This window comes from Tiliqua scincoides, chromosome 1 (assembly GCF_035046505.1).
Source record: "Tiliqua scincoides isolate rTilSci1 chromosome 1, rTilSci1.hap2, whole genome shotgun sequence".
Classification (NCBI taxonomy): Eukaryota; Metazoa; Chordata; class Lepidosauria; order Squamata; family Scincidae; genus Tiliqua; species Tiliqua scincoides.
In genome coordinates, this window is record NC_089821.1 from 254,501,897 (window position 1) to 254,527,895 (window position 25,999).

At 44.6% G+C, this 25,999-nt stretch overlaps 1 protein-coding gene and 1 pseudogene across 1 annotated transcript in view; both read left to right on the top strand.

Annotated features, from left to right (window-relative positions):
* The window catches only part of LOC136636570 (spermatogenesis-associated protein 7 homolog), a 90,683-nt gene that overhangs the window by 17,055 nt on the left and 47,629 nt on the right, over window positions 1–25,999 (top strand). The window contains exons 3-4 of the mRNA XM_066611711.1: window positions 11,246–11,338; window positions 17,551–17,598. Of these exons, the coding sequence (XP_066467808.1) occupies window positions 11,246–11,338; window positions 17,551–17,598 (141 nt within the window). The remainder of the gene's footprint in view (window positions 1–11,245; window positions 11,339–17,550; window positions 17,599–25,999) is intronic.
* LOC136637490 (5S ribosomal RNA) lies at window positions 16,793–16,909 on the top strand (annotated as a pseudogene).

Here is a 25,999-nt window from a genome sequence, read left to right on the forward strand (position 1 = left end):
GGGCAGCCAATGTAGCCCCCGGAGAAGTGGACTGACAGAGTCAAACCGCCTAGCTCCAGTGACCACACGGGCTGCCACATTCTGCACTAATTGCAGTTTCTGAACCGTCTTCAGGGGCAGCCCCACATAGAGCGCGTTACAATAGTCTAACCTCGATGTCACCGTGGCATGGATCACCGTGGCCAGGTCTGCACGATCCAAGTACGGCTGCAGCTGGCGCACCAGCCGAAGCTGAGCGAAGGCCCCCTAGCCACAGCCGCCACCTGGGAATCCAGGAGCAGCTGCGAGTCCAGGAGGACCCCCAAGCTGCGAACCTGCTCCTTCAGAGGGAGTGCAACCCCATTCAGAGCAAGACCGATAATCCAGCACCTGCATCGAGGATTTCCTAACCAGGAGAGCCTCTGTCTTATCCGGATTTAATTTCAGCTTGTTAGCCCCCATCCAAGAATTATAATCCAAGAATGAGGAACTTTTGTGGTTATGGAAATGCCAGCCTGTAGTGGATAGGCATGCCATACCAGGATGGACAAGGAATGCCCACAGAAAACTGGGGGAAAAGGTGTCCACAGAAAAGGTAACCAAAGAATGCCCATAGAAAATGAAAAATGGTGTCAATTCAACACTTGGCAATCACTATAATTGGGTTTAATTATATACAGGAAGTAAGAGGGGGCATGAAATAAGGTGACGCTGTAGCATAGGTGGTGGGTTTAGTAGATAGCCCCTTCTGCAGCTCTGATCCCTATTTTAAAACGTAGATCCCCACTGGGGCAAGTTGCATGATTAAGCACTGGTGTAACTCTACCCTAATTGGGTCATGTTGGTTAAACGCCAGAGGCGTAGCTAGGACATTTGACACTCGGGGCCAATAAATTTTTGTTATCCCCATATGACTTAATTAATTAATTATTAATAATTATTAATTATATTGTTTAATTAATTAATTCACTTTTTATACCACCCTTCCTCTAAGCAGCTCAGGGTGGTGTACATGGTTCCTCCCCTTATTTTGTCCTCACAACAACCCTGTGAGGTAGGTGAGACAGAGATAGTCATGACATGGAATGAATAATAATAATGGCCAGAAAAATAAATGCAGTGAATATTCCCCACAAGCAACAGATGAAATTCTGCATCAGTGGTATATATCATGATGGTATTATTCCTAAAAGCCAGGATTTCCAGAATTTTGGTCACTAGGGTGTCACACACACACCCCCAGATGTCTCATTGGCCTGTTTTGAGTTGAGGCAGTGGTTCTCAAACTTTTAACACTGGGACCCACTTTTTAGAATGATAATCTGTCCATGACCCACTGGAAGTGATGTCATGGCTGGAAGTGACATCATCAAGCAAAATAAAATAATTATAAATAATTAAATTAAAGAAAAACAGATAAATAAGGGGAAGCCAGCCCTGTTCCACCAAGTGAATTTTCTCTGTAGCCTGCCTGTAATAACACTCCCCCCCACACACAAAATCAGTGAGATTTTTAGCCCTCCCCAGTGCCCACCTTACCAACTTTGTTTTATTCTTTGGGGGGGGGGGCTACTCTCTGGAGCATTTGTTGAGCTCCACTTTCATTAGATGGGGACTATGCAGCTAGCCTTGCATTTCTCTTTGCCAGACTTGACCAGGAGCCAAGGCACATTTGCTTACTCGCGAGTAAATGCGACCGTGTGGCTTACTTTCGCTTTCCATAGAACTCAATACATTTGTCTGCTTGGAAGGAGGGACCTCCTTCTTGGGTGTTTTTTGGGGGCTGCTTTCATTGGATATGAACCATTCTGGTGTCATTGGATTTCTTTCAGCCTGCCCTTTCTGTCGAACTATGGCAAATTCGCCTACTCATGAATAAACACATGATATGGTTCAGTCTCATTTTCCATAGGGTTCAATGCATTTTTTTGTTTCCGGTTTTTTGACCATAACTTTTGATGGAAAGGAGATGTTTCAATTTGGTTTTTTGCATTGCATTCCGCTGGAAATTCTGCATCCAACGGTATATAGCATGATGAGGTTACGCGTAACCTCCGCGATGTTAGCAATGTTGGGGCATTTGTGGTGTTACACCCTCCCAAGGGTGGTACCCGGGGCGAACCGCCCCCCACCCCCTACTACCTACGTCACTGTTAAACACTTCAGCACTCATCCTTATTAAGCCTTATTCTGGTCTTAATTTAAGAGGTTGGTGTTAAAGTCCTGATCTTCTGGAGTTTTCCGTCCCATGCCTCAGCTTAGTCATGTGCCTTCCTTTGTTCTTTGTCCAACAGGACCACAAGTATAATGGTGGGGAGGGGACAGATCTCTTTCCAAAATCTTCACACCAGAAGATTTTGGCTTCTACCAGGCTTCACACTATCAAATCAGCAGCCCAGTTCTAACTAAATCCCTCCCCCCACTGATGTACAGTGCCCAGTAATGAGCCGACACAGTCCCCATCCTTCACTGGTTTTCTGCAGATGTCCCTTGTCCAACACTGCATGCCATGCCTACCAATGCTGATGGGTGTTTCTGCAGTCTCAAATGCTCCTCACTCCTGGAGCATCCACTTCCACTCTCATCTTCCCTCTTTCTGCTAATGAGGAGATGTTTTATGTCCACTCCAGAATGCAACAAATATTGGACATCTCACACAGTGGCTCATGTGGCACTGGGATCATTCCTGCCACATTATATTCTATAATGGCAGGGCCAATTGGGCTGTAGAACAAAAGGAAAACCGTAAACTAGGTGGCCTCCTGCCCATATCTGCAAATTATATGAGATTTTCAGGGTGACATCAATCAATCACATAGCAGTTGACCAAACTGAACAGAAGGTACAAGGTACCATTCTGATCAGTCCTCCCTGAAAATAGTCTTGATGTGGTCTTGAGCTTTTTCGAGAGGCAGCACTGCAAGCAATGTAGTGTTTTAGCTGAGAATCTAAGAGAAAATGCAATATGTTTATAACTAAAAAGGATGGTGAAGAACAAAATATCCTCTCTGGTGCTTTGCCGCTCATGCATTTTGATTCATCCACCGAATGGTAGAGGCATGCTTTATTGCTGCATTTCTGCATCAATCAAGCACTATTATTGCTTCCTTCAGATTTATGACAGGAGATTTATAACATCTGATATGATTTATTCAAGACCTAATATGCCGAACGAATCTATTCCGGTTTAGTCTGCAGATACAGGCTAAATTAGTAATTACAAAGCTAGAGACGTAGCAGCACAATATATTAACTGTAGAATATGAAAAGTATCCTTGCTGAGATAATTCTTGATACTTTTTACCACAGCTAGTTTATCACTCTCTAGAGCAGTCCACTTTAGAGAATGAGGGGGAAAATAGTGCCCATAGAAAATTATAATAGCAGATGTATATAGCAACTTGTGCATACACTCTGTGCAGCAAAGGGTAGTAGCTGAGTTGTAGAGCACAAACCACATGCCGAAGGCCCCAGGGTAGCATCTCTTGGTAGGACTGGAAAAGGTAGTACTGAGTAGGGCTGGAGAGCTGGTACTAGTCTGCGGAGGCAATACTAAGCTAGTTAACCACGATCTGACTCAGCATAAGGCCACTTCATGTTCATACCTATTACCCAATGATGCCAATCTAGGAGGGGGCATGGGTAAGTAGAGTCTCACATGCATGCACAAAGTCCCAGGTTCAATTCCAGAAATCAAGGATCACAACAGGGAGGGGGAGACCAATCTCTTTCCAAAACCTTGGAAAGCTGCTGTCTTCCAGGCTTCACAATACCAAACTAGCAGCCTAGTCCTAACCAAATACCTTCCCTTGTCTGCCCCCCAGTGCAACTGCTCCAGAAGAGCACGTCCTACATCCAGTGGGGGGGGGGGGTCGGGTCAAGAGGTCTCTTCAATATAAGGGAACTTTTGTTAATTTTTGTTCTCTTACCTTGTGAGAAGGCTTCACTACCTAAGTAGGTCTCCTTGGATATCTATGTGAGCTGGTTTGCTGGTGAAGAACCAAGGAGAGTAAGGGAGAGGGAACGGGGGAAGGAACAGGGTTAGGATTCTGATGCAAGCCGGTGCCACCAGGATCTAACCCCCTCCTCCCCCCATTCCTCCCATTGCATACGATTGTACACTTATAGCCGAATCCTATACAGGGCTTATGCTGACAGATGTCACGATTCATCAGTGTAAATTCCAGCCTAATAGTGGGAAAGCTTCTCTGCTATTTGGTGGGCCATGTCTACCAGGGGAAATGGCTGGAGGCCACACATGGGTAACAGTGGCCCTCAGAACCTTCACCGTCACCTGTCCTCACCAGTAACTCAGCAGCAAGGGTGGGTCGGGGGAGGATTGTGGGAAGATTGGGGCCAGGAGTGGGCTGGACTGAGGGTGGGAGGATTCTGACATGCCTCCTGGCAACCCCAGTCCTTGCTCTCCTCAGTCACTGCCCAACCCCACCTATCACCATTGTGGGAACCAGGGGAGCTGCTGAATTCATGAAGCCACTTGCCATTTGTGGCAGCTGCCTGGCAAGGCGCAACAGCAGCCTGGCTTTCACACCACCAGAACACGCCCTGCACTGCTGGAATTCAGCACTCAGATAGGAATGGGCAATTATTTATACATAAAGCATTCTTTCCTGTGTAGCAAGCAAGCTGCTGTTAATTCTCCAGGGCAAATTATCAGCTACATGATAGAGCCCCAGGTTCATTTACCCTTCATAGCTTGTACCGTTTATTTATTGCTATTATTATTATTTTAACAATATTTAAATGCCACTATTCTACAAAAATTTAACAAAACAAATCCTACAGCCCTGATCCCCCAAACCATTAAACCAGAGGTGTCCAAACATTTTGGCAGGAGAGCCACATCATCTCTCTGACGCTGTGTCGGGGGCCATTTTTTTTAATTAAAAAAAAATTAATTTACATTTAGAATTTGAATAAATTTACATAAATGAATTTATTAGAGATGGAACTTATATTAATGAATGAAGGTCTTGCAGTAGCTCAAGGCCTATAAAAGGTCTTGTGCAAAGCAAGGCCAGTCTTTCCTTCACTGCCACTTCTGCACCACAGATGTGAAACAGCAAGTAGTGAAGGGAGCCCTCATCCCACAGCTTAGGTGGGAGGTCAAACAGTCGTCTTCACACTGAGAGCAGTTGCATTAGGCCAGCATGGACTCCAGCAAGTCTCTGGAGGGCCAGAGGCTCATTGGAGACTGGTGACTCGGCGTGGGCCGGGCTGGGAGCCCCTGAGGGTTGCAAGTGGCTGCCAGGCCAGGGTTTGGGCACCCCTGCATTAAACGAATCAAAGAGATTTCCTATAGCTGAAATGCAGTAAATGCTTCTTTGGTTAGAAACCAGTGAAAATGTCAGAATGCATTCATAAGGAAAATATCCTAAGAACTCTAAAATTATTCAAAGAAAGGGCAAAAAAATCTCTTTTGCAATTTTCAGATCAGATCATAGTGTGAACTACCAGGTGCTGGCAAACAACAAAAGAATGCCCATCACTTTTATGCTTGTGAAATTCCTAGGCATCTAGCCAACCAGTGTTGGAAGGAGAATGCTGGACTAGCCCTTGCTGAATCTGATCTAGAAGTCAATCTTATACTGTGCGCTTATTGCCAACAAGGAAAAATACACCTTCAGGGTTTTTAGCATTTTGTTCTTAAGTAATAATAGCAACACAATATTGATATTGTGCAACACAATGATTTGCTATCTTGCAATAGTTATTTGCTTTGTGATACTCTGGTTCTAAATACACACAGAGCCAATTTACACATGACCAGGGTGTGTATAGGCTATACATGTAGTTGGACACAGGAGTAATTCTGTAGTTTTCAAAGCTCTTCCATGTATAGAACCACTAGCATGAATTGGGGCCTATGAAAATACCTTAGATTTTCTGACTAAAGCCACAGTAGTCAAAAGGCTCAAACTGTTTTCATAATTACAGGAATATTCAAAGCTGTAATTGTAGAATTCCAGTAACATACCATGTGCCTCACTAAATCCATCAGTAGGGCTTAACCAAAATCTTGGTATCAAGATTCATACTATCTTCGTGCTTGCCTTATGTAACAAGAGCTGTACTGACTGTGGTTATTAAGTCTTTCAAGCATGAAATCTTCTTAAAGTTAATTAGCCATGTTCATTTAACCAATTAATTGAGCAATTATTTTGCTATATGTAAGCTAACATCAAAACATCTTGGATTATTTAGGGCCCAATCTGATCCAACTTTCCAGTACAGATGCAGTTGCAGTACAGTCCCAAGGTAAGGGAACAAATGTTATCTTGAAAAGGCCTTACATGACTACCCCCCCCCCACACACACACACACAACAGGATGCAGTGCACACCACATTGGCACAGCTGCATCAGTGCTGGAAAGTTGGATAGGATTGGGTCCTTAATTATTGAAGCATCTTCCCATCCCCTCTTTCCCCTCTTTCCTTCTGAATAATCATGGTGCTCAAGGTGGTGTACGGTATTGTACAGTGCCTTATAAAAACAAAAAAGAAAGTATAATAATCATAAAATAATAAAATTTAGCGCAATAAAAGCAGTTAGAATATTACAAAATAATTATCAAACAATTATAAAACATCACAGCCACAGCAATTAAAAAATGCCCTAGAAAAGCAAATGCAAAATCCCAGAAGCAACTAACTAAGAAGGGAGAGCCAAGGGGGAAAATTTTCAACCATTACTCAAAGGCTAAAACAGAAGAAACAGTTCTTAATCCCATTGGCAGAGAGCTCTGTAATGAAGGTGTCACCATAGAGAAGGCCCTATTCCTTGTTCACGCCAATCTGACCTCTGCCAATGGTGGTGTGCACAGTAGGACTTCCTCAGTTGACCCTGGAGGACTGGTTGGTTTGTATGAGAGAAAATGATTTATCAAATATCCCAGTTCCAAGCCACATGGGGTTTTAAAGGTCATCTGCCAAGTTGCTTCATTGTCCACAGCCATGGGCCACTTTGGCTCTACAATGAGGACGAGATGGCTCGGATTTAATCCAGTACCCTAGACATTTCCTATTCCAGAGGTCCACTGGGGCTTTGGATGAATTTCCTTCACTGCTTTCCCCTTCCACTCCTGAGGAAGCTTCTCAGAAATCCTGCAGGAGCATGTCATATCCTTGAGATAAGTATCATCACACATTTGTCTAACCTTCATTTTGGCTTGACTTCTATGATTCCATAGCTTTCAAATCTCAGGTCAAAAATTTGCTAGCTGTTCCAAAATCTGTTTGAAGGCATCTGCTTGTAGATCAAACTTGCATGATTATTACACTTTCTAACTTTATTTGATCCCCTCTTTGCTAGACTATCTGGATTGTCACATCATTTTCAGTCCAGCACAATTTTTCAGTACAGTAATTGCAGCAGGCCTAATATGCATTCTTACCAAAATGGTAATTTATATTACTTCCCTTTTGAAAGAAGCCAATGATAGAAGAACCAGGTTCATGGCTGAGGACATGATTACAGAAGAAACACAATGCAAAGAGAGCCATCCTCTGCAAATGGACTCTAAGGCTCTGGAAAATGCCATTCATAGTCTGGTTTCCAAAATGTCTTACTCATATGTTCCGATCAGCAAGGCTGAACTGCTGAAGACCCAGACTTCTGTTGATGGCTAGAATAAATGAAGGAAATTATTAGAATGATGGTATTGATATGTTGGCTTCGGGTTGCAAAGCAGGTCACTTTGACCCCGCTGTCTATCAGGAACACTTGCAAACATTACATTTATTATTGCCTCCAATAAAAATGCTGGAGACTTAACCTGAGAAATAAATTGCCTCTCAGGGACACTGAGGATTATATAGTCAATCACTTCTCCACCTTCAACTGCAAACCCGGACTTGAACTGACAGAGTAAATTGTGAAAAAGAAAAAGAAAAAGAGAGACTACGAAATCAGAGAGGAATGGCAAGTTCAAACTTTCAGTCTGTGTTTAAAAAATGTGAATGCTATCTCCCCAACCTCACGGCCACAATGCCTCTGTGCCATGCTAGAGAGAAGAAATCTCAAGTGGAAAATTGTGCCATACATAGGAGAAAATCAGCAGGAAGAAAGATATTTTACAGAAATGAAAAAGGCTTGAATTTTTTTTCATCCATTCTTTGGATAACATTCTGCCCCTCCCTGTTTGAAATAGCTTAAAGCTCAGTCCTATCTGGGCTGATGGCACTGCGGTACAGCAGCACGAAAACTGCCACCACTGTATTCCACAGGGCCAAGGAGGCCGCAGGAGGTCTCCTTGGGTAAGGGAACATTAGTTCCCTTTCTCAGTGTCAAGATCCAGCAGTGGCCTCCTGTTATTAGGTGTGCTCCCTGGGGCATTTGGTGGGGCCGCTGTGAGATACAGGAAGCTGGACTAGATGGGTCTATGGCCTGATCCAGTGGGGCTGTTCTTTTGTTCTTATGTTCAGATGTACACCAGGTCAATAGCTGGTGCAGATTCAAGTAGCCACTGTATGACTTTCAGGGAAATCGGATGCAGTGGCATCTGAGGCTGCCATTCCCACCCCTGAACCACCTGCCTGAAACACTCGTGGGCCTCTGCTCAGTTTTGCCCCCTTCCCATCTTCTTCATGCCTTCCCCATGCCCTGGAATGACTCCCTACCACTGGGCACTGCACTTACACTATCCAGCAGCAACTCCTTCTTTTGCCGGCGAAAGAGGCCAGCACCCATCCAGCAAGAGGCCAGCCTCGGCACTGACAGCAACTAGAATTAAGAACAGCTCCCTCTCCGGTGACCTTTCGGCGGGGCCACAAGACATTCTTATTTACGAAGACTTTTAACTGACACTGGGGACTGGTGCTTTTTTAGTGACTTAAAATATAAGTCACTTAAAAAAATATAAGTCACATAATATAATTGTGGAGATCCTGGGTGTTTTAGGGTGCAATCCTGCCCTTGACTTGTGCCGGCCTGGGAGGGTCGCAAATGTGCCATAAGTCATGTTTGCGCCTCCTCAGGAGGAAGCTGGGCCGGCGCTCAGAGAAGCGCAGGCCTGCGGAGGCCAATGCAGCCAAATGTTTCCCCTTACCTCTGGTTGAGTCGCTTATGACCCCTTATCCTGCACTGGATATAGCGCGAGCCTCTTGCCTTGCCTGTTCCAGCACAGGATAGGATTGCACCCTTTTTTAAATTAATTTTTTATTATTTTATCTATCATATCTTATCATATGTAATATATCATGTATACAATACATTCATCTAAATGCCCTATCTTATGCATCTACAACTTCATTTTCAACCAAGCATAGAATGGTCTCCATTTCAACCAAGCATAGAATAGTCTCTGTGTCGGTTTGCGCTGTTGATCCAAAATCTCTGTAAGTCTATCCATTTCCGCCGCATTCATTATTTTCTCTATTAGTTCCTTTCATTGGAATTTTTATGTCCTTCCAGTATCTAGCATATAAAATCCTCACAGCAGTTAATATCATAATAACTAAATACACATCATTTTCTTTATCTATAATATCTAAAGTAATATTAAGCAAAAATAATTCTGGTCTCAACGGTATCGTAAATCCAACAATCCCTTGTATTAAATTCCTTACCATTCTCCAATATACTTGCATTTTTTTTACATGTCCACCACATATGATAAAACGTCCCTTTCTCACATTTACACTTTCAACAATTTTTTGATATATTCTGGTTCATTTTTACCCGTTTTACTGGTGTCATGTACCATCTATAGAACATTTTATATACATTTTCTTTAAAATTTGTTGCTCTAGTAAATTTTATATTATATTTCCAAATCTGTTCCCATTGTTCTAATGTAATGTTATGGCCTATAATTTGCGCCCATTTTATTATACATTCTTTTATTGTTTCTTCTTGCATCTCAAAATCCAATAGGAACATATACATTCTTTTAATATATTTTTCTTTTGTTTCTAAAAGTATTCTGTAAAATGGCATCTGTTCTGAATAGAATCCTTCTTGTTTATCTTTCCCCAAATTTTGAATCAAGTTGCAAGCAAGTGCACCAATCCATCTCCACACCCTGTCTTAACAGTTCTTCTGTTAACGAATATAAGCGATTCAATAACCATATATTAAGGAAATCTCTATTATGGGTCTGGGCTAAAATACAAAGACAGATGTATATCAAAATCCCCCAGTGGGTGACGCCGCTAGAAGCATGTACCCGGCTGAATTTATTTGAGACAACAAAAATGCTTAGATATGAAAGTTTATTGAAGAAAGATGGGAAATTAAAGACAAAAGAAGGATTGCACCCTTAATGTTTTGTTTTTAATATATTTTGTTTTATTTTATGTCAATATTGTTAGCCTCCTTGAGCCCCCTTTGGTGTGGGAGAAAGGTGGGATAAAAATCCTATAAACAAACAAGCAAACAGATAAACAAGCAAGCAAACAAATGCTGAGCTTTGGGTAAAGTGCTTTACAACACTTTTGCATCAGCTGGTACTGTGGCAGTGTGCTCTGGGATAGCCCAGATCAACTCGACGATTCTTTGAAATGTGTCTATTCACTGAAGGTGTACAGCTTTTTTTTTTTTTTTTTTTTAAAAAAAAAAGGCCTGAGGGAGAAATGTGGCCTTTTCTGGTGATGGGCCCAAAAGCAAAAAGACCAGTCAGGCCATTCCCTTCCCCCAGACAGTTGGTAACCCTATTTTCAATGCAACAGAGTTTCTACTGCATGACAGCATAATCTGTGATGAATATTTAATAGTGTGGCAACTTTGGAAAGCGACAGTAATGCAAGAAAGCAGCCAAATCCCAAATCTTTTTATCTACCCTTGCTTATTCTTGCTTAATCAGACGACAATTACATTTCTGAAAAACTTACAAACACCAAGGCTAGCTCAGTATTCTTTCAGCAGTCAAGGCAATCTGCTGGCATTTCTTTCTGCTTTTCTACCTCACTTCCAAGTTTTAAAATCTTTCCAAATGAAGATTATATTGAAGTGTAAACAACAAACATAAAATTCCCCTGAGAGCTCTGATGGCACATAGTACATAAAGAAATGGTGATTTAATCTGAATACATAGGAGAACTCATACATTATTTAATGCAAACCATAGTGATTGAGTAACCAAAGGGGGGGGAAGCAGCAACATTAGATTATCACTTGCATTTTATTTCGCTTCAGGTTTTTCACATTGAAAATGCGTTTCTTTGTAAGCAGAAGACCCCAAATGTATTAATGTGCAAGATATTTCTTAAGCCTGCTGGCTAAAATAAAGTTTTTTTTTCTCCATTTAGCATTTTCTCCTAGTTCTTCTTGCAAGCTGTCAAGTCAGTACATCATTCAAGATCACATGGCTACACATTACAGAAAATTGCTATCTGCCAAAGGTATTTGAAACATAGAATGATAACTATGTCTATCAAGCTGATAGATGCAATCTCACTTAAAGGTCTAGTTTCATTGGAAATTGTTTGGTTTGTTAACTCAGCTGACATCAGAAGAATACTTTAGAAATGATTTCTCAAACCCAAAAATATAAAGGATGTCCCAGTATTTTGCAAGAGATCATATTCCTAAATATTATACAGTCAAATTGAACTGCAATTGGCCTATACTAAACCTGATGTGGTTCCTAGTCTTCTCTGATTCTGCTCCCTCAAGGTAGTTGCCAGCAGTGACAGGATCACTGCATCCTGTTCAATTGTGTCCTGGTCAAATGTGTCTCACTATGGAACATTTGCATCCATTCTTTTTACGTCCCAGACATTTGTGTCCCAATATATGTACAGGCATGCCCCAGTATCCATGGATTCGATATCCATGGTTTCAGTTATCTACAGACACCATGGATATCAGGGACACCACTTAAAAGACAGGGGAACATTTTAATAAATCTTGTTTTACCACGTTTTTTAAAACTTTCCCCTATCTTTTTAAAGGTATCCCCAGTATCCACAGTTTCAGGTATCCAAAGGAGAGTCCAGAACAGAACCAGGGCACACCTGTATATTTATATCAGATGTACTTTTTAATTTTTAGAAAGCAAAAGTAGGGTTGGGGTTAGGGTTAGTGGTAGGAAAGCAGGCTTAGGATATATAGCATGATATTTGTTGCCCAGTTATAGTTTGTTTTCCATTTATAATAGGGTGCAAATGACACACACACAGACACACACACACACACACAAACCTTGATGTGAACAGACACCAAAGACTGGGGTGTATATGACCAGGGCACAATCGTCTAGGACGCAAATACCCTAGTGCTATTTCCACCATGTTTCAGCTACAATACACACAACACAGCTAGTCCATATACCTTTCCCTTCCTCTTGCAAGAGGAAGTCAATAGTTGCTAGGACACTAGGAGGTCTGAGATTTTGCAGGAACTCCTGAGGATGTCTTAGGAGATCTACCTGAGAGAAACCTGAAGGCCCAATAACCTACACGATCATGCAGATTGGAACCCTGGACTCAGAATCCCAAGAGGTGTAAGGCTAGTTTGCATGGAACCACCCTTCAGCCACCCACCAAAGGTGTCTCTGTGACGCTGGTGTATCATCACTGTGTCATCCACGTGCCATTAGTGTGATATCCAAAGAGCCAATCACCTCATCCAACCAGGCCAAATTCTGGAAACTAAACAAGCAAGGGACCCTCCCTCCCACCCAACATGCCATTTTGTTCTGCATACTTACATGGCGGTGGGGGGGGGAAGCATCTAAACTACCCCAGATCATATAGTATTTAAACTTTGTGAGTATGCAGAGTACAAAAGCATGCCAGGTTTGAAGGGGGCAAGATATGAACATCCTGCTTAGCTGAATCAGTTAAACTTTGGTTTACCTCACCGGCTCTTTATGTTTTTAAGATCCCATAAAATGAAGGCATGCCTGCCATCTCTCTAGCCTTCTCTTTGTAACCTCTTGCCAACCCTTTGGCCTAAAACATTTAAATCAGGTTGAAAAGAAAGAGCTTGGTTTATCCAAGTTTTCCCAAGTGAAAATGTTATGCTCATAAATGTTCAGAAGCATCTGGACTACCTGAGGGTAACAGAGAGAGGCATCCATAATTCACACCTGTAACCTTCTCTGTTGAGTGGTGCCTTCACTCTGCTCTGTCTTACCATGTCATGAAGAAGGTTAAAAAGGAGTCCAACAGAACATGAAGGAACTAATTCAAGGACATTATATGACCTTTAGGGGATTCTTTCTGCCTGTTGCATTCCTTGGAACTGAAGTCAAAATTTATAGGGACAAATTCCTGGCACAGGATCTCAGGTAATATATCTCATTTGTCCAAACTGAGAGTTTGTTGCCTTTCACTCCCACAATGAAACTGTTCACTGTAGCAAAAAGCAACATGATTCTTTTTAACAGCACATTGCAAATCACAACTGTATCTGACAAAGATGTCAAGCATTCAGGGTACCTGGAAGAAATATTGGTCAAAGTTTAAGCATTTAAACTCTGTTTATTAAAATTAAGGCCCAGTCCTATTTGGACCCCATGCCAATGGCGTATGGATGCTGGCGTGATATTTGTCATGTCCTAAGCCTGCCTGCAAACACCATGCCGACAGTGCACAGATGCCAGTGTCACAACAGCCGTATGCCAAACCCGTCCTTGCAAAGCAACATTAGCACAGTCCCCAGTGCCCATGGAAACACCAACACAGACCATTATCTATGGAGAGGTGTCCTGATCGCATCAGTGCAATGTCAGCACAACATTTATGTGTCATCTCTGCGACAATAGTGCTTCATCACAGTGACATCTATGTGTGATCGCTGTGATGTCCAAGCAGCCAAACACCGCATCCAACCAGCCTAAACACTGGAAACCAGACAAGCACCACCATGGTGAACCAAGCAGGGGGGCAGGCACAAGGTCAATGAATGGCCAATGCTGGGGCAACACCCCCTTCCCACCAGCCACTAGGAATGAATAACACAACCACAGGCACTACCTCAACCATGGGGAGATGCTTCTAGGACACCATATGCGAACACACAACACAACACAAGAATGCTTCAGCAATGCGCCCACATCCCACAGGAGTCAGTAGCATCAGCAGAAAAGGGACATATGCAATGAACTGCTAGGGACCCTTGAACCCAGGGTTCAAGTCCATCCGATGCAGAGAAACACATCTATTCAAGGAATACCACAGAGCAGAGGTAGAAAGAGAGCTCTTTTGAAAGAGGGCAGCTGTGTGAAACAAATCCACAAGCCTCTCCATGACAAGGTTTTGACAGCCCAATCCAGTGCTTCTCAGTGCCAAGGCAGAAGCGGTGCTGAAAGGGCTATCGCTGCATCCCATGGGGTTGGGAAGCAGTGTCAGGGCTAGTTGGGGTAAGGGAGTGTACGCTTCCTTACCCCGTGTAATCCCCAGACAGCCACAATGGGTCTCCTCAGATCTGCGCCTGCTATTGAGTGGGCACAGATTCTAGGAGACCTGTGTTGGGTCTCCTGGGCCAGGAGGGGGGTTAGGATATGGCTGCAGAATCTGCTGCCCCCTTCTGCCCCACGTCATCCCCTGCCACACCTTCCCTCTGCCCTTCCCCCATCCGGGAATGCTCCCCCCCACCCCGCCTTACCACTCCACCACCCAGCATTCACCTGGAGCTCTGGGTGGTGGTCCCCCATCCTCTGCCTGGTGCTGACTCAGCATAGGCTCACTCTGAATCTGCTCTGGCACCAAACGGGCGCAGACAGTTGCAGGCATGTCTTATGGCATGTTTGTGACACTGCGCACCGGCGCTCAGCCGGCACGAGCCCAATTCAATCAGGCTCTGAGTCCCTGTGGAAGTATCTGCCACCTGGAATGAACCTTTCTGTCAGGGAGGGAACTGGACAAGTCACATGACTTCGGATGGAGGACCCGGAGGTAAGAAAGTATGGGGGGAATCCACATTGCTGCACTGCATGCTGTGGCAGAGAAAACCATATGACTGAAGTGTTCATGACATTATATGCTGTTAGAAGAAAAAATTTCCAGGAAAAGGTGCAGTCAGGGTAGGCAACCCTAGATACAAATTGTTATATGAGTAAAGCAGTACACAACACAAACATCAACAGATAACTAGCAAGCTAAACTTACTACCTGACTGACAAGAGAAAGGGTAGGTTTAATTTGTGAGGATTTTTTTCTACGCCTCTTCTAAGCAAAAATAACATGTTTTCAGAGCACATTCTAAAACCCTATGCAAGGATTAGGCAGTATAAAGCCTACTGTTGCTGCATCAAGGCTTTCCGCTGCTACCATCTTATATATCCTGCTCGCTCATCAAAAAGCAGCCAGCCATGTTGGGTTAGTCATTGCACAGCAGCAGCGCAGTCTGAGTGTAGGCCAAGGCGGAGGAAACCTGAGCAGGCCTAAAGCTTTATAGCCTCAATCATGCACTCTAATAAGCCAGCTGCCTGCTGTTTGTATAATACTCTAATCATGTGCTTTAGTCTTTTAAAGAAAGTCTTGAATGACGCACAATTTGCTTGGTTTGGTGTCTTTCTCCAAATATTTGATACGCATGTCATGCACATGTCATGTAATTACTCTTTTCTTCCCACTGTTAATATTCCAATTAATCAGCTTCTTCTGACTTACATGTGGAAGATAAAATTAATATATACCAGGGATATGTTTATTTGAAAGCAAATCCCATTAACTTTGCTTGAACTAATTCCTAAGTAGCTGCACATAGATGGCAGGCCAAAATAACGGCTCCATGTCAACTGGGAACCCAGTGATTTGAGTGGAACTGTGGAACCATGACTTGAAGGCTGAGGCCTTCTGCCATTGGGCAGCCCAGTCCTAAAGACAGCACTGCCGCTGGGTGCAGCAGCGCCAAAGCAGCTGCCGCTGCATCCCATGGCCCTGAAGCAGCCACCATAGGTCTCCTTGGGGGAAGGGGACTTTTGCACCCTTCCCCTGGGAAAGCCCCAAGCCCTGCAATGGGGCTTCTCAAGTCTGTGCCGACTATTTTGCCGGCACAGACTAGAGACTTTGTGTAGGGGCGAAAGGCCTGACACAGAGTTCAGGATATGGTAGAGCTCATCCCCCACCCCGTTCCAGTTCCTCCCCCTGCCCCTCCTTTCCCCCACCCTGGAACGCCCTCCCCCTACCCCAAGGCTATTACCTAGCTCTGGACAGTATCATACTGGCGCCGGGCTCAGCGCTGGGCCAGTGCCAGTGCTGACTCAGCACAGGTTGTCACGTGCGCCTTACAGCACGTTTGTGACACCCAGCGCTGGTTGTATGCTCATACCACTGGAGCTAAAGAGTTCAGGATTGGGCTCTCAGTCCTCTAAAACTAAGAGACTACCTGTCCTTTCTGTTGCTTGCTCTGTGTTTAACAGTGAAAGGGCCAGCAGAGATGAAAATTTTATCATCCACCTATAGTCCAATCTTATCCTCCCCCCCCCCCATCAGCCAATATAAAAACAGATGCAGTGTGTCCAGTGGAGGGATTGAAATCCCCTTTCTCTGCTGAAGCCTTCCAATCACCCCTGCTCCACACTGGACACACTGCATCCATTTTTATATTGGCTAATGGGGGGGGGGGATGATAAGACTGGGCTGTAGGTGTAGGTAGATTCCTCACTGCAATGAGTTTCCTGTGCCAGCTCTTTAACTGTAACAAGTCAGAGGAGAGAAAGGGGCTAGGGAGCCTGCTGCAGAAGTGCATTTTCCTCATTTTGGGCACACATATTCTCCCTGGATCTAGTTATCTGTTTTTCTGATTTGCAGAAGGTAGACTGTACAAGTCAATTCATCATCTTTGTACCAGTCATGAAGCCACATTCCTCGTTCTCAGAGCAGGACTGTGTTTACTACTGATTGACTGGCAACTGTTACCCTGCACATGCCTGATCTCATCTGATCTCAGAAGCTAAGCAGGGTCAGGCCTGGTTAGTACTTGGATGGGAGACCGCCTGGGAATACCGGGTGCTGTCAGCTTATACCATAGTCTTTCGAGACTGAAGGTTGCCAACCAACCATTGTCAGTCACAAGGAAAGTTACCCATTCCTGGAGCAGTTTTAAGCACATCAAAATAAAGTGCAGAACTACTTTTTTTTTAAGTATGAAATATGTGAGCAGAAAAACATGAAAGACCCTTAAAACAAAAACAGCCTCACTGTGAAACAAGGCCAGGAAGCAGGACAGTGTCAGATCTGGAGATGGCACATTGACCAGTTCAAGAGTTGGCGGGGTGGGGAGATAGAGCTCACTCCACCAAAGAAAAACCTTCACTCACACATGTTGAAGGTACTTCCATCCAAACTTCACAACTTATTTCGACTGTACTTAATTTTCTTTAACTACAGCGAAGGATTTGGTCCTATAATCCAACCAAGAAGGAATATCTACAACCATATAATTTCATTTGCTGTTTTACATATCATGTCTGACTCAATTTATAATCAAAAGGTTTAGATAAGTCAGTGACTTATGAACCACTGTTTAAATTGAATCCAGACTTACGGCAAACTTAACCCCCCTATCAGCTGTAAGCAGACTATTCAGTGTTTTTTCCTGTAATTTGAAAATGAAATACTGAGAACACAGATAAACAAAACGCTTTTTGTTGTTAATTCAGCTGCTGTTGATTCATCTGCACCAAAGAGTTTGAACATAAGCATTAAATGTAAGTATAACTTGTCTTGCTTTCAAAATAATGTCTGGCTTCACCTTGTTTGGTCTGGAAATATTTGTTTTGGATTGCCTTGCTCATCCCCGCCCTTTACAATACTCCTGTCATTTAGAAAAACCATAATATTCCCAGCATACCATATGTCACCAAGGCTGGTCTGCTAATTCAGGGTTGTGTGGAATGCACGGATTGGTGCTGCTAAACAACGGATGCTGAGAACTTGGCATCAACTAATTAAATTTTGTGAAAATAAATCTGAATCTGAGTCCTACAGTCTTGTAACACTGTCCTTCGACAATCAACATTAGTGGCAAGAGACAACAGCATGTAGAGTACAAAAGGGCAAGTGCACCGTGACTTTCAGTTTAAGACTGTGACCCATTTTAAGCCAATGTATTTTACAAATTACTTAGGTGCATTATTTTGCACCCTAATGCCACCTATAGGCCAAAAAGGATTTGTCGAAATATGTCAACCACTTCTCTCTAAAACTAGATTGCAAAAAAAGATCAATGAATCTATACACGCCCTTTAAAATACTTTTGAGCCTCCCTCCTGCTGTGCGAACAACAAAAAAGCAGTTTTAAATATCCTTGTTATTAGGGTTTTTAATTAATGGATGTCCATGGTGAAAGGTATATTTATAATCACTTTTCAATTTTCCCACTTCATGTGTGTAAAAATTTGAATAGGTGTGTGTGCGCGCGAACACAATTTTTTAAGATTTCAGTATTTATTTTTAAATGGCTATGTACAGTAGTTCAGTATCCAAAATACAATAGATATGCATTTTAAAATGCAATATCTTTTTTTTAGATGTTATATTCAGTATTCTTCTATATATCTGTTAACAATATATATGGTTGAACAGTGTCTTGTATTTTATTATTCCTATACATGACAAAAAAATCTCTCTTCTTTTCAATGAAATAATTATCCACCTGCCCATCTTTTCTTATCAAGAGTAGTTATTTTTGTCTCACCCTGTCAAAAGCCAATCTGTCAGAGGACTGACATGATGAAGGGGGGCAGCTTGTCAGAACTGCTCCCCTACATGCGCTGTTAAACCTACTGGAGAAGTGAGGGGAAGGATCGGAATGGGGCCTCATTAAATGTACATTATCCAAGCCCTTTGATGGAAGATCTGTGCTTGTTTTCCAAGTAGCCTTCTATCTACATTTAATTAACCTTAAGTAGCCTTCTATCTGAAGTGCATCTGAATCTCCCGGCCACAGAGCTGCACATGCTTGTAGAAGGGTCTTTGAATGGAAGTAATTCTTTGGTCGCTTTTAGGAGGAGGCAGGGGAGAAGCAAACTCTTTTCTGCTTTAGATGAAAATGAAAGGGATGCGGGGGGCACTACAAGTTAATCAAAGGGAACAGGATCACAACCCAGCAGCAGAGGTTGCCACACTGCACTGCTGACTTTGCCTTCCAAGAATATCCATATCAATCTGAGCATGCACATGGTGAGTACATAAACACACACATGCATAAGAACATAAGAAACTATCTTATGTCCTAAAGAAACTATCATATCAAAGTAAAAATGGCAGGCTGGTGCTTTTATTTTCTGCCATGCCTAGGATCATGTAGTCAAAACTCACTCATTACTTGCCTCTTGGCCCAATCCTATCAGAAATACCTTTACGGCAGCAGGAAAGCCGGGCTGCCATCATGCGCTTCCAGGCCACTGCCTCAAACTGGCAGTGGCATGCATGCAGTGGCTACCAAAGCCACTGCTGGTGCAATTAAGTTGGCAGAAAAAGCATGTCATGGGTGGGTAGGGCAGGGGAAGTTTTGTAGTGAGGGTGGCAGGGGATGGGAAAGGGGGATGGAGGGAGTGAATCGCAGCAGCAAAAACTGGTTCCGGGATCCTATTCCCTCTTTCCCAGGCTGCCCACCCCTTTTCTCTCCTCAGATGGATACCAGCAAAATGGTCAGTGTAGGTCTGAGGAGACCCATATGTGATCATGCTGGCATGGGCATAAAAAACATTTTACTTACTTCCTGCTGGTTGTCCAATCACGCAGGCTTCCCCCCCCCATCATTGGATGCAGGCAGTGGTGTCACTAGGGTTCGCGTCACCCGATGTGGGAGGCCAGTGCGTCACCCCCATGCAGTGGGTGGCGCAACACTCCAGGTGGTGGGTGTGCTGATCTACTATTGTCCCACCCCCACTGGGTTTTTGGCTGTAACTTTTGATATAATAAAGATATTTCAACGCAGTTTGTTTCATTGCATTCTGTATGAAATTACGCATTGACTGATATAAGAACATAAGAACAGCCCCACTGGATCAGTCCATAGGCCCATCTAGTCCAGCTTCCTGTATCTCACAGCGGCCCACCAAATGCCCCAGGGAGCACACCAGATAACAAGAGACCTGCATTCTGGTGCCCTCCCTTGCATCTGACATTCTGACATAGCCCATTTCTAAAATAAGGAGGTTGCACATACACGTCATGGCTTGTAACCCATAATGGATTTTTCCTCCAGAAACTTGTCCAATCCCCTTTTAAAGGCATCCAGGCCAGATGCCATCACCACATCCTATGGTAAGGAGTTCCACAGACCGACCACACACCGATTAAAGAAATATTTTCTTTTGTCTGCCCTAACCCTCCCAACACTCAATTTTAGTGGATGTCCCCTGGTTCTGGTGTTGTGTGAGAGTGTAAAGAGCATCTGTCCATCCACTTTATCCTTTCCATGCATAATTTTGTATGTCTCAATCATGTCCCCCCTCAGGCATCTATTTTCTAGGCTGAAGAGGCCCAAACGCTGTAGCCTTTCCTCATAAGGAAGGTGCCCCAGCCCAGTAATCATCTTAGTCGCTCTCTTTTGCACCTTTTCCATTTCCACTATGTCTTTTTTGAGATGCGGCGACCAGAACTGGACACAATACTCCAGGTGTGGTCTTACTATTGATTTGTACAACGGCATTATAATATTATACATAACATGATGGTATTATTTTTGCAAACTGTGATTTTGGTCACTAGCGGTGTCACCTCCCACCAGGGAGTCAACTCACTAACACCTTATTGGAGCAGTTCTCAGACCTTTAGCACTGGGACCCTGCTTTGTTTAGTTGTGATCCCTGCTTAGCTGTGAACCTCATTGAATGCCTCTGGATCAGTTGCTCTATCTCAGCCTAAACTGGCTCCAGTCTACTACAGTACTGTACTTTCCTTCACACTTCCATTTATGCTTCTATCCCCCTCTTCCTTTTCCAATCGAGGGAATGGGAGAAGCAGAGGCTGGCACATCACCAGGTAAGGAGAGGCAGCATTTGGCCTATTACCACTTGGACCAGAAGGTCCTGGGCTAACCTGGTCCATGATGTCTCAGGTAACCACATTTTAGATGCCACATAAGGTGATATCTGGAAGAAGTATAATATTTTTCCATGAACAGTTTATTTCTCATTAGGGGAAAATTATATACATTGAAGGAAGCTCCACTAAATCCATTTTTAAGCCATTTCTGCCCAATGTTGCATATATGCCACTGGGATCAAATGTGTACACTTGTGGACTAGGCAGAAATGGGTTAACCATAAGAGGCAGCTTTGGAGTAGAGCTGTTTTGAGCAGAGGAGTGACAGGGGAGGGAGTAATTTTTTCTGCTCCAAATTTCCCACCAAACCAAAGCACTTGTCCCTCTTCTTCCAGATGTATATTTACTTTCATATGCATATAAACATGCATCTGGAATCAGGGAGGAAAAATAAACAGCTTGGAGGGGTGATAATGACTTGGAAAAAAAGTATATGGGAAAAAGTTAGGTACCCTCTCTCCTCTCTTCCTCTCAAAGTAGCCTCATCCTAAAGCTGCTTTTCATACTTAGAGAATGGTCCTTGCAACTTCCTGGCATGCAGCGGCATGTCATGTGATTTCATGTGACGTTTACCACCAGGACTGTAGCCAAAGCAAGAGGGCTTGATGGAAGATGTGTTGACTGCAAGCAATGAACGGTGATTTAGTAAACACTGATTACATGAAAAAGATAGTGTGGAAAGCTCCTCTATGTGCACTATCCAGGTTCTAGGCATAATACATTCTGCACCCCTCCACACTTCCCGATCTCAATACACCCCAAATGCCAGAGTGAACTTCAGCAATAGACCCCCACATCTGTCACTGAATTAAAGGAATTTGGCAGCTACCATGCTGATTGCTTTCCAGTTTGGTTCTCATTATTGGGCTGAATATGTGCTGAGTGCACATTCCTGAGATCCCAACATTTTGTTGTGAAGTATCTTCGAGTGATTAAAAAAGCAGGCTTCTTATGAGAGAACCCCCAAGTCTTGCATAGGACAGCAAAAAGGATGCTGAGAAGGAAGGAACAAGACTGATCTATATAGTAAATAACGTGGAGAGAGTTATTTAGGCTATGAGAACAAACATACCTGCTGTCTCAACAAAGTTGGAGATTTGGGGTTGTAACTATTACAGTACTGCAGCGTTTAAAATAAACTGAATATAATAGTTGTGGGCAATCAAAGTGCCTTCCATTTCCAAAATAGTTCAAATGAAGATGTGAAGGATAGAGAATACAGTCGTATGGCCCAATCCTGTTGGCGATGTGTGTTCCGGAATGTGTGTTCCGGCAGCGTAAGGCACTTCCCGGCAGTCGCAAAAGGTGGCACACTGGGGCACACAGCTTGGCTGCCACCCCAAGTGGTGAGCATCCTTCTCCACATGCCAGCAGACCATGCCCATCTGCTGACACACATAAGTGTGTGCAGTGGGTATGAGGGAGGCAGGGGTGGGTGGAATGGGGTAGGCAGGACGGGACAGCGATGGGGCAGGGAGAAGATTGGGACTCTCATAGGTCTGAGTGGCCCCACTGTGGCTGCCGGGGCTTACCCTGAGGAAACCTCCAGCAACTTAAACACCTGCACAGGATGCACAGGAGGCTGTGTGGAAATTTCCACTGGATTGGGCTGTTGGTATAATGCAGCCTTACCCTGGGGGCTGGGGGCTAAGAATAGGCCCTCAGTTTGGCTGTACTTGTCATAAGAGGCGACTAAACAGCCACCGGGTAGATGGGACTCGTCAGCCTAGGAAGGCAGCTCATCTAAGAGAAGGAAACTCTGACCTCAAACCTCCACTGCCTTGTGGCTACATCCAGTTCTGGAAAAGGCTTCAGGAGTCAACCTCGAGGCAAAATCAGGAGCCGGAGTCCCTTAGGCAGTTCATGGCTGAACACAGTCACGTTCTGGCAACTCCTGCGACGCCACTGGAACCAACCGTATTGGCTTCTGCCTTTCCATTGGACCATTCCAGTGACGTGGAGAGGGGGGATTTGCTGCATGGGTAACAGCCTATCCTCCATACCTTCTTTACCCAGGCTTCGCGCACTGGAGAGGACACTCCAACTTCGCCATACGGCGTCGGCACAACACGGGAAGCAGCAGTTTACCGGTTATAAATCTTTGCTCGATTGGCGTAGAGCATGACGCCAGGGGCTGCTTCCGACGGTGGGAGAGATCATTGCATCTCATTGGGCAGCTACCGCCCGCCTTAAGCTGGGCAGTCCCCAGCCAGTAAGGTGTTGCCTCGCCACGGTCCGTTAACCTCATGGGGTGCGTGGGGTTTAGGGTGAAAACCGACAAGCGGATCGACAACTCTGCACCATGCAACAGAAAACAGAAAACTACTGCCCTAAAGCTGGGCACCTGGAACGTTAGGACAATGACACCTGGCTTCTCTGATGACCTGCAAGAAATAGACGACGCACGCAAAACAGCTGTCATCGACATGGAGCTGAGCAGACTGCAGATGGACATCGTCGCCCTTCAAGAGACTAGGCTGCCAGATTCCGGATCTGTCAAGGAGAGAAATTTCTCATTTTTCTGGCAGGGAAAACCACCAAACGAAACCAGGGAACATGGCGTTGGCTTTGCGGTCAGAAATACCCTGCTGAAATCCATCATCCCACCTACTGTGGGAAGTGAAAGAATTTTGTCCCTGCAGCTCCAGTCATCAGCAGGACCTATCACTCTCATCAGTGCTTATGCACCGACTCTGTCGTCTCCAGCAGAAGCCAAAGACAAATTCTATGATGACCTGGCCATCACTGTCAAGAAAATCCCTGTAAAAGAGCCATTGTTCATCCTCAGCGATTTCAATGCTAGAGTTGGTGCTGATAACAGTTCATGGCCCACTTGCTTAGGTCAGTTTGGCACTGGGAGGATGAACGAAAATGGCCAACGCCTGCTAGAGTTTTGCTGTCATCACGGTCTCTGTATCAGCAACACGTTTTTCAACACAAAGCCCCAACATAGAGTCTCTTGGAGACATCCAAGATCAAAGCACTGGCACCAGCTCGACCTGATCCTCACCAGATGCTCCAGCCTTCCCAGCATCAAGATCACACGCAGTTATCATGGTGCTGCCTGCGACACTGACCACTCCCTGGTGTGCAGCAGAGTGAAACTGCAAACAAAGCGACTGTATCACACGAAAAAGGAAGGAAGACCTCGCATTGATACCAGCAAGACCCGGGATCAGAGAAAAGTGGAGGAATTTGCACAAGCGCTTGAGGAATCTCTTCCAGGCCCGGCCGACGCAAACGCATCCAACAGATGGGAACATTTCAAGAATACCGTTTACAACACCGCCTTGTCCATATTCGGCAAGACGACCAACAAGGCGGCAGACTGGTTTGAAGCCCACTCTGAGGAGTTGACACCAGTCATTGAGGAAAAGAGGAGAGCTCAAGCAGCATACAAGGCCTGTCCCAGTGAGCGCAACCTGCAGGTCCTCCGAACTGCTCGCAGCAAAGTCCAACAGACTGCCAGGAGATGTGCTAATGACTACTGGCTCCAGCTCTGTTCCGAGATACAGATAGCAGCTGACACGGGCAACATCAAGGGGATGTATGATGGTATCAAGCAGGCCCTAGGTCCAACACAGAAGAAAATTGCCCCTCTGAAGTCTGCCACAGGCGAGGTCATCCAGGATCGGGCGCAGCAGATGGAACGCTGGGTGCAGCACTACTCTGAGCTATATTCCAGAGAAAATGTAGTCACCGAAGAAGCACTGAACAACATTGAGTGCCTGCCTGTGCTGGAAGAGCTTGACAGTGAACCAACCCTAGAAGAACTTCACGTGGCCCTGGACTCCCTTGCCTTTGGCAAGGCACCTGGAAAAGACAGCATCCCTGCTGAAGTCCTAAAATGCTGCAAAGAGATCATCGTCACTGAGCTGCATGAAATCCTCTGTCTCTGCTGGAGAGAAGGTGGAGTACCTCAAGACATGAGGGATGCAAACATCATCACGCTGTACAAGAACAAAGGTGACAGGGGTGACTGCAACAACTACCGCGGCATCTCTCTCCTTAGCGTTGTAGGAAAGCTGTTTGCCCGAGTTGTACTAAAGAGGCTCCAGGTACTTGCAGAGAGTGTCTATCCAGAATCGCAGTGTGGATTCCGAGCCAACAGGTCCACCACTGATATGGTATTCTCCCTTAGACAACTGCAGGAGAAATGCAGGGAACAACGACAGCCACTCTTTATAGCCTTCATAGATCTCACAAAGGCTTTCGACCTGGTCAGCAGAGATGGCCTCTTCAAGATTCTCCCCAAGATTGGATGTCCACCCAGGCTCCTCAGCATCATCAGATCTTTCCACAAGGACATGAAGGGCACTGTTGTCTTCGATGGCTCCACATCAGACCCTTTTGACATCCGAAGTGGAGTGAAGCAGGGCTGTGTTCTTGCACCAACCTTGTTTGGGATTTTCTTTGCTGTCCTGCTGAAGCAGGCCTTTGGAACTGCAACAGAAGGCATCTATCTCCGGACCAGATCAGACGGAAAGCTCTTCAACCTCTCCAGACTGAGAGCAAAATCCAAAGTCCAGCTGAAATGTCTGCGTGACTTCCTCTTTGCCGACGATGCAGCTGTCACTACCCACTCTGCCAAAGATCTCCAGCAGCTCATGGATCGTTTTAGCAAGGCCTGCCAAGATTTTGGACTGACAATCAGCCTGAAGAAAACACAGGTCATGGTTCAGGATGTGGACTCACCTCCCTGCATTACAATCTCTGAGCATGAACTGGAGGTTGTCCATGATTTTGTGTACCTTGGCTCAACGATCTCCGACACTCATTCTCTCGATACCGAGCTAAACAAGCGCATCGGTAAAGCAGCTACCACGTTTTCCAGACTCACAAAGAGAGTCTGGTCCAACAAGAAGCTGACGGAACATACCAAGATCCAGGTCTACAGAGCTTGCGTCCTGAGTACACTTCTGTACTGCAGCGAGTCATGGACTCTTCGCTCACAACAGGAGAGGAAACTGAGCGCTTTCCACATGCGCTGCCTCCGACGCATCCTCGGCATCACCTGGCAGGACAAAGTTCCAAACAACACAGTCCTGGAACGTG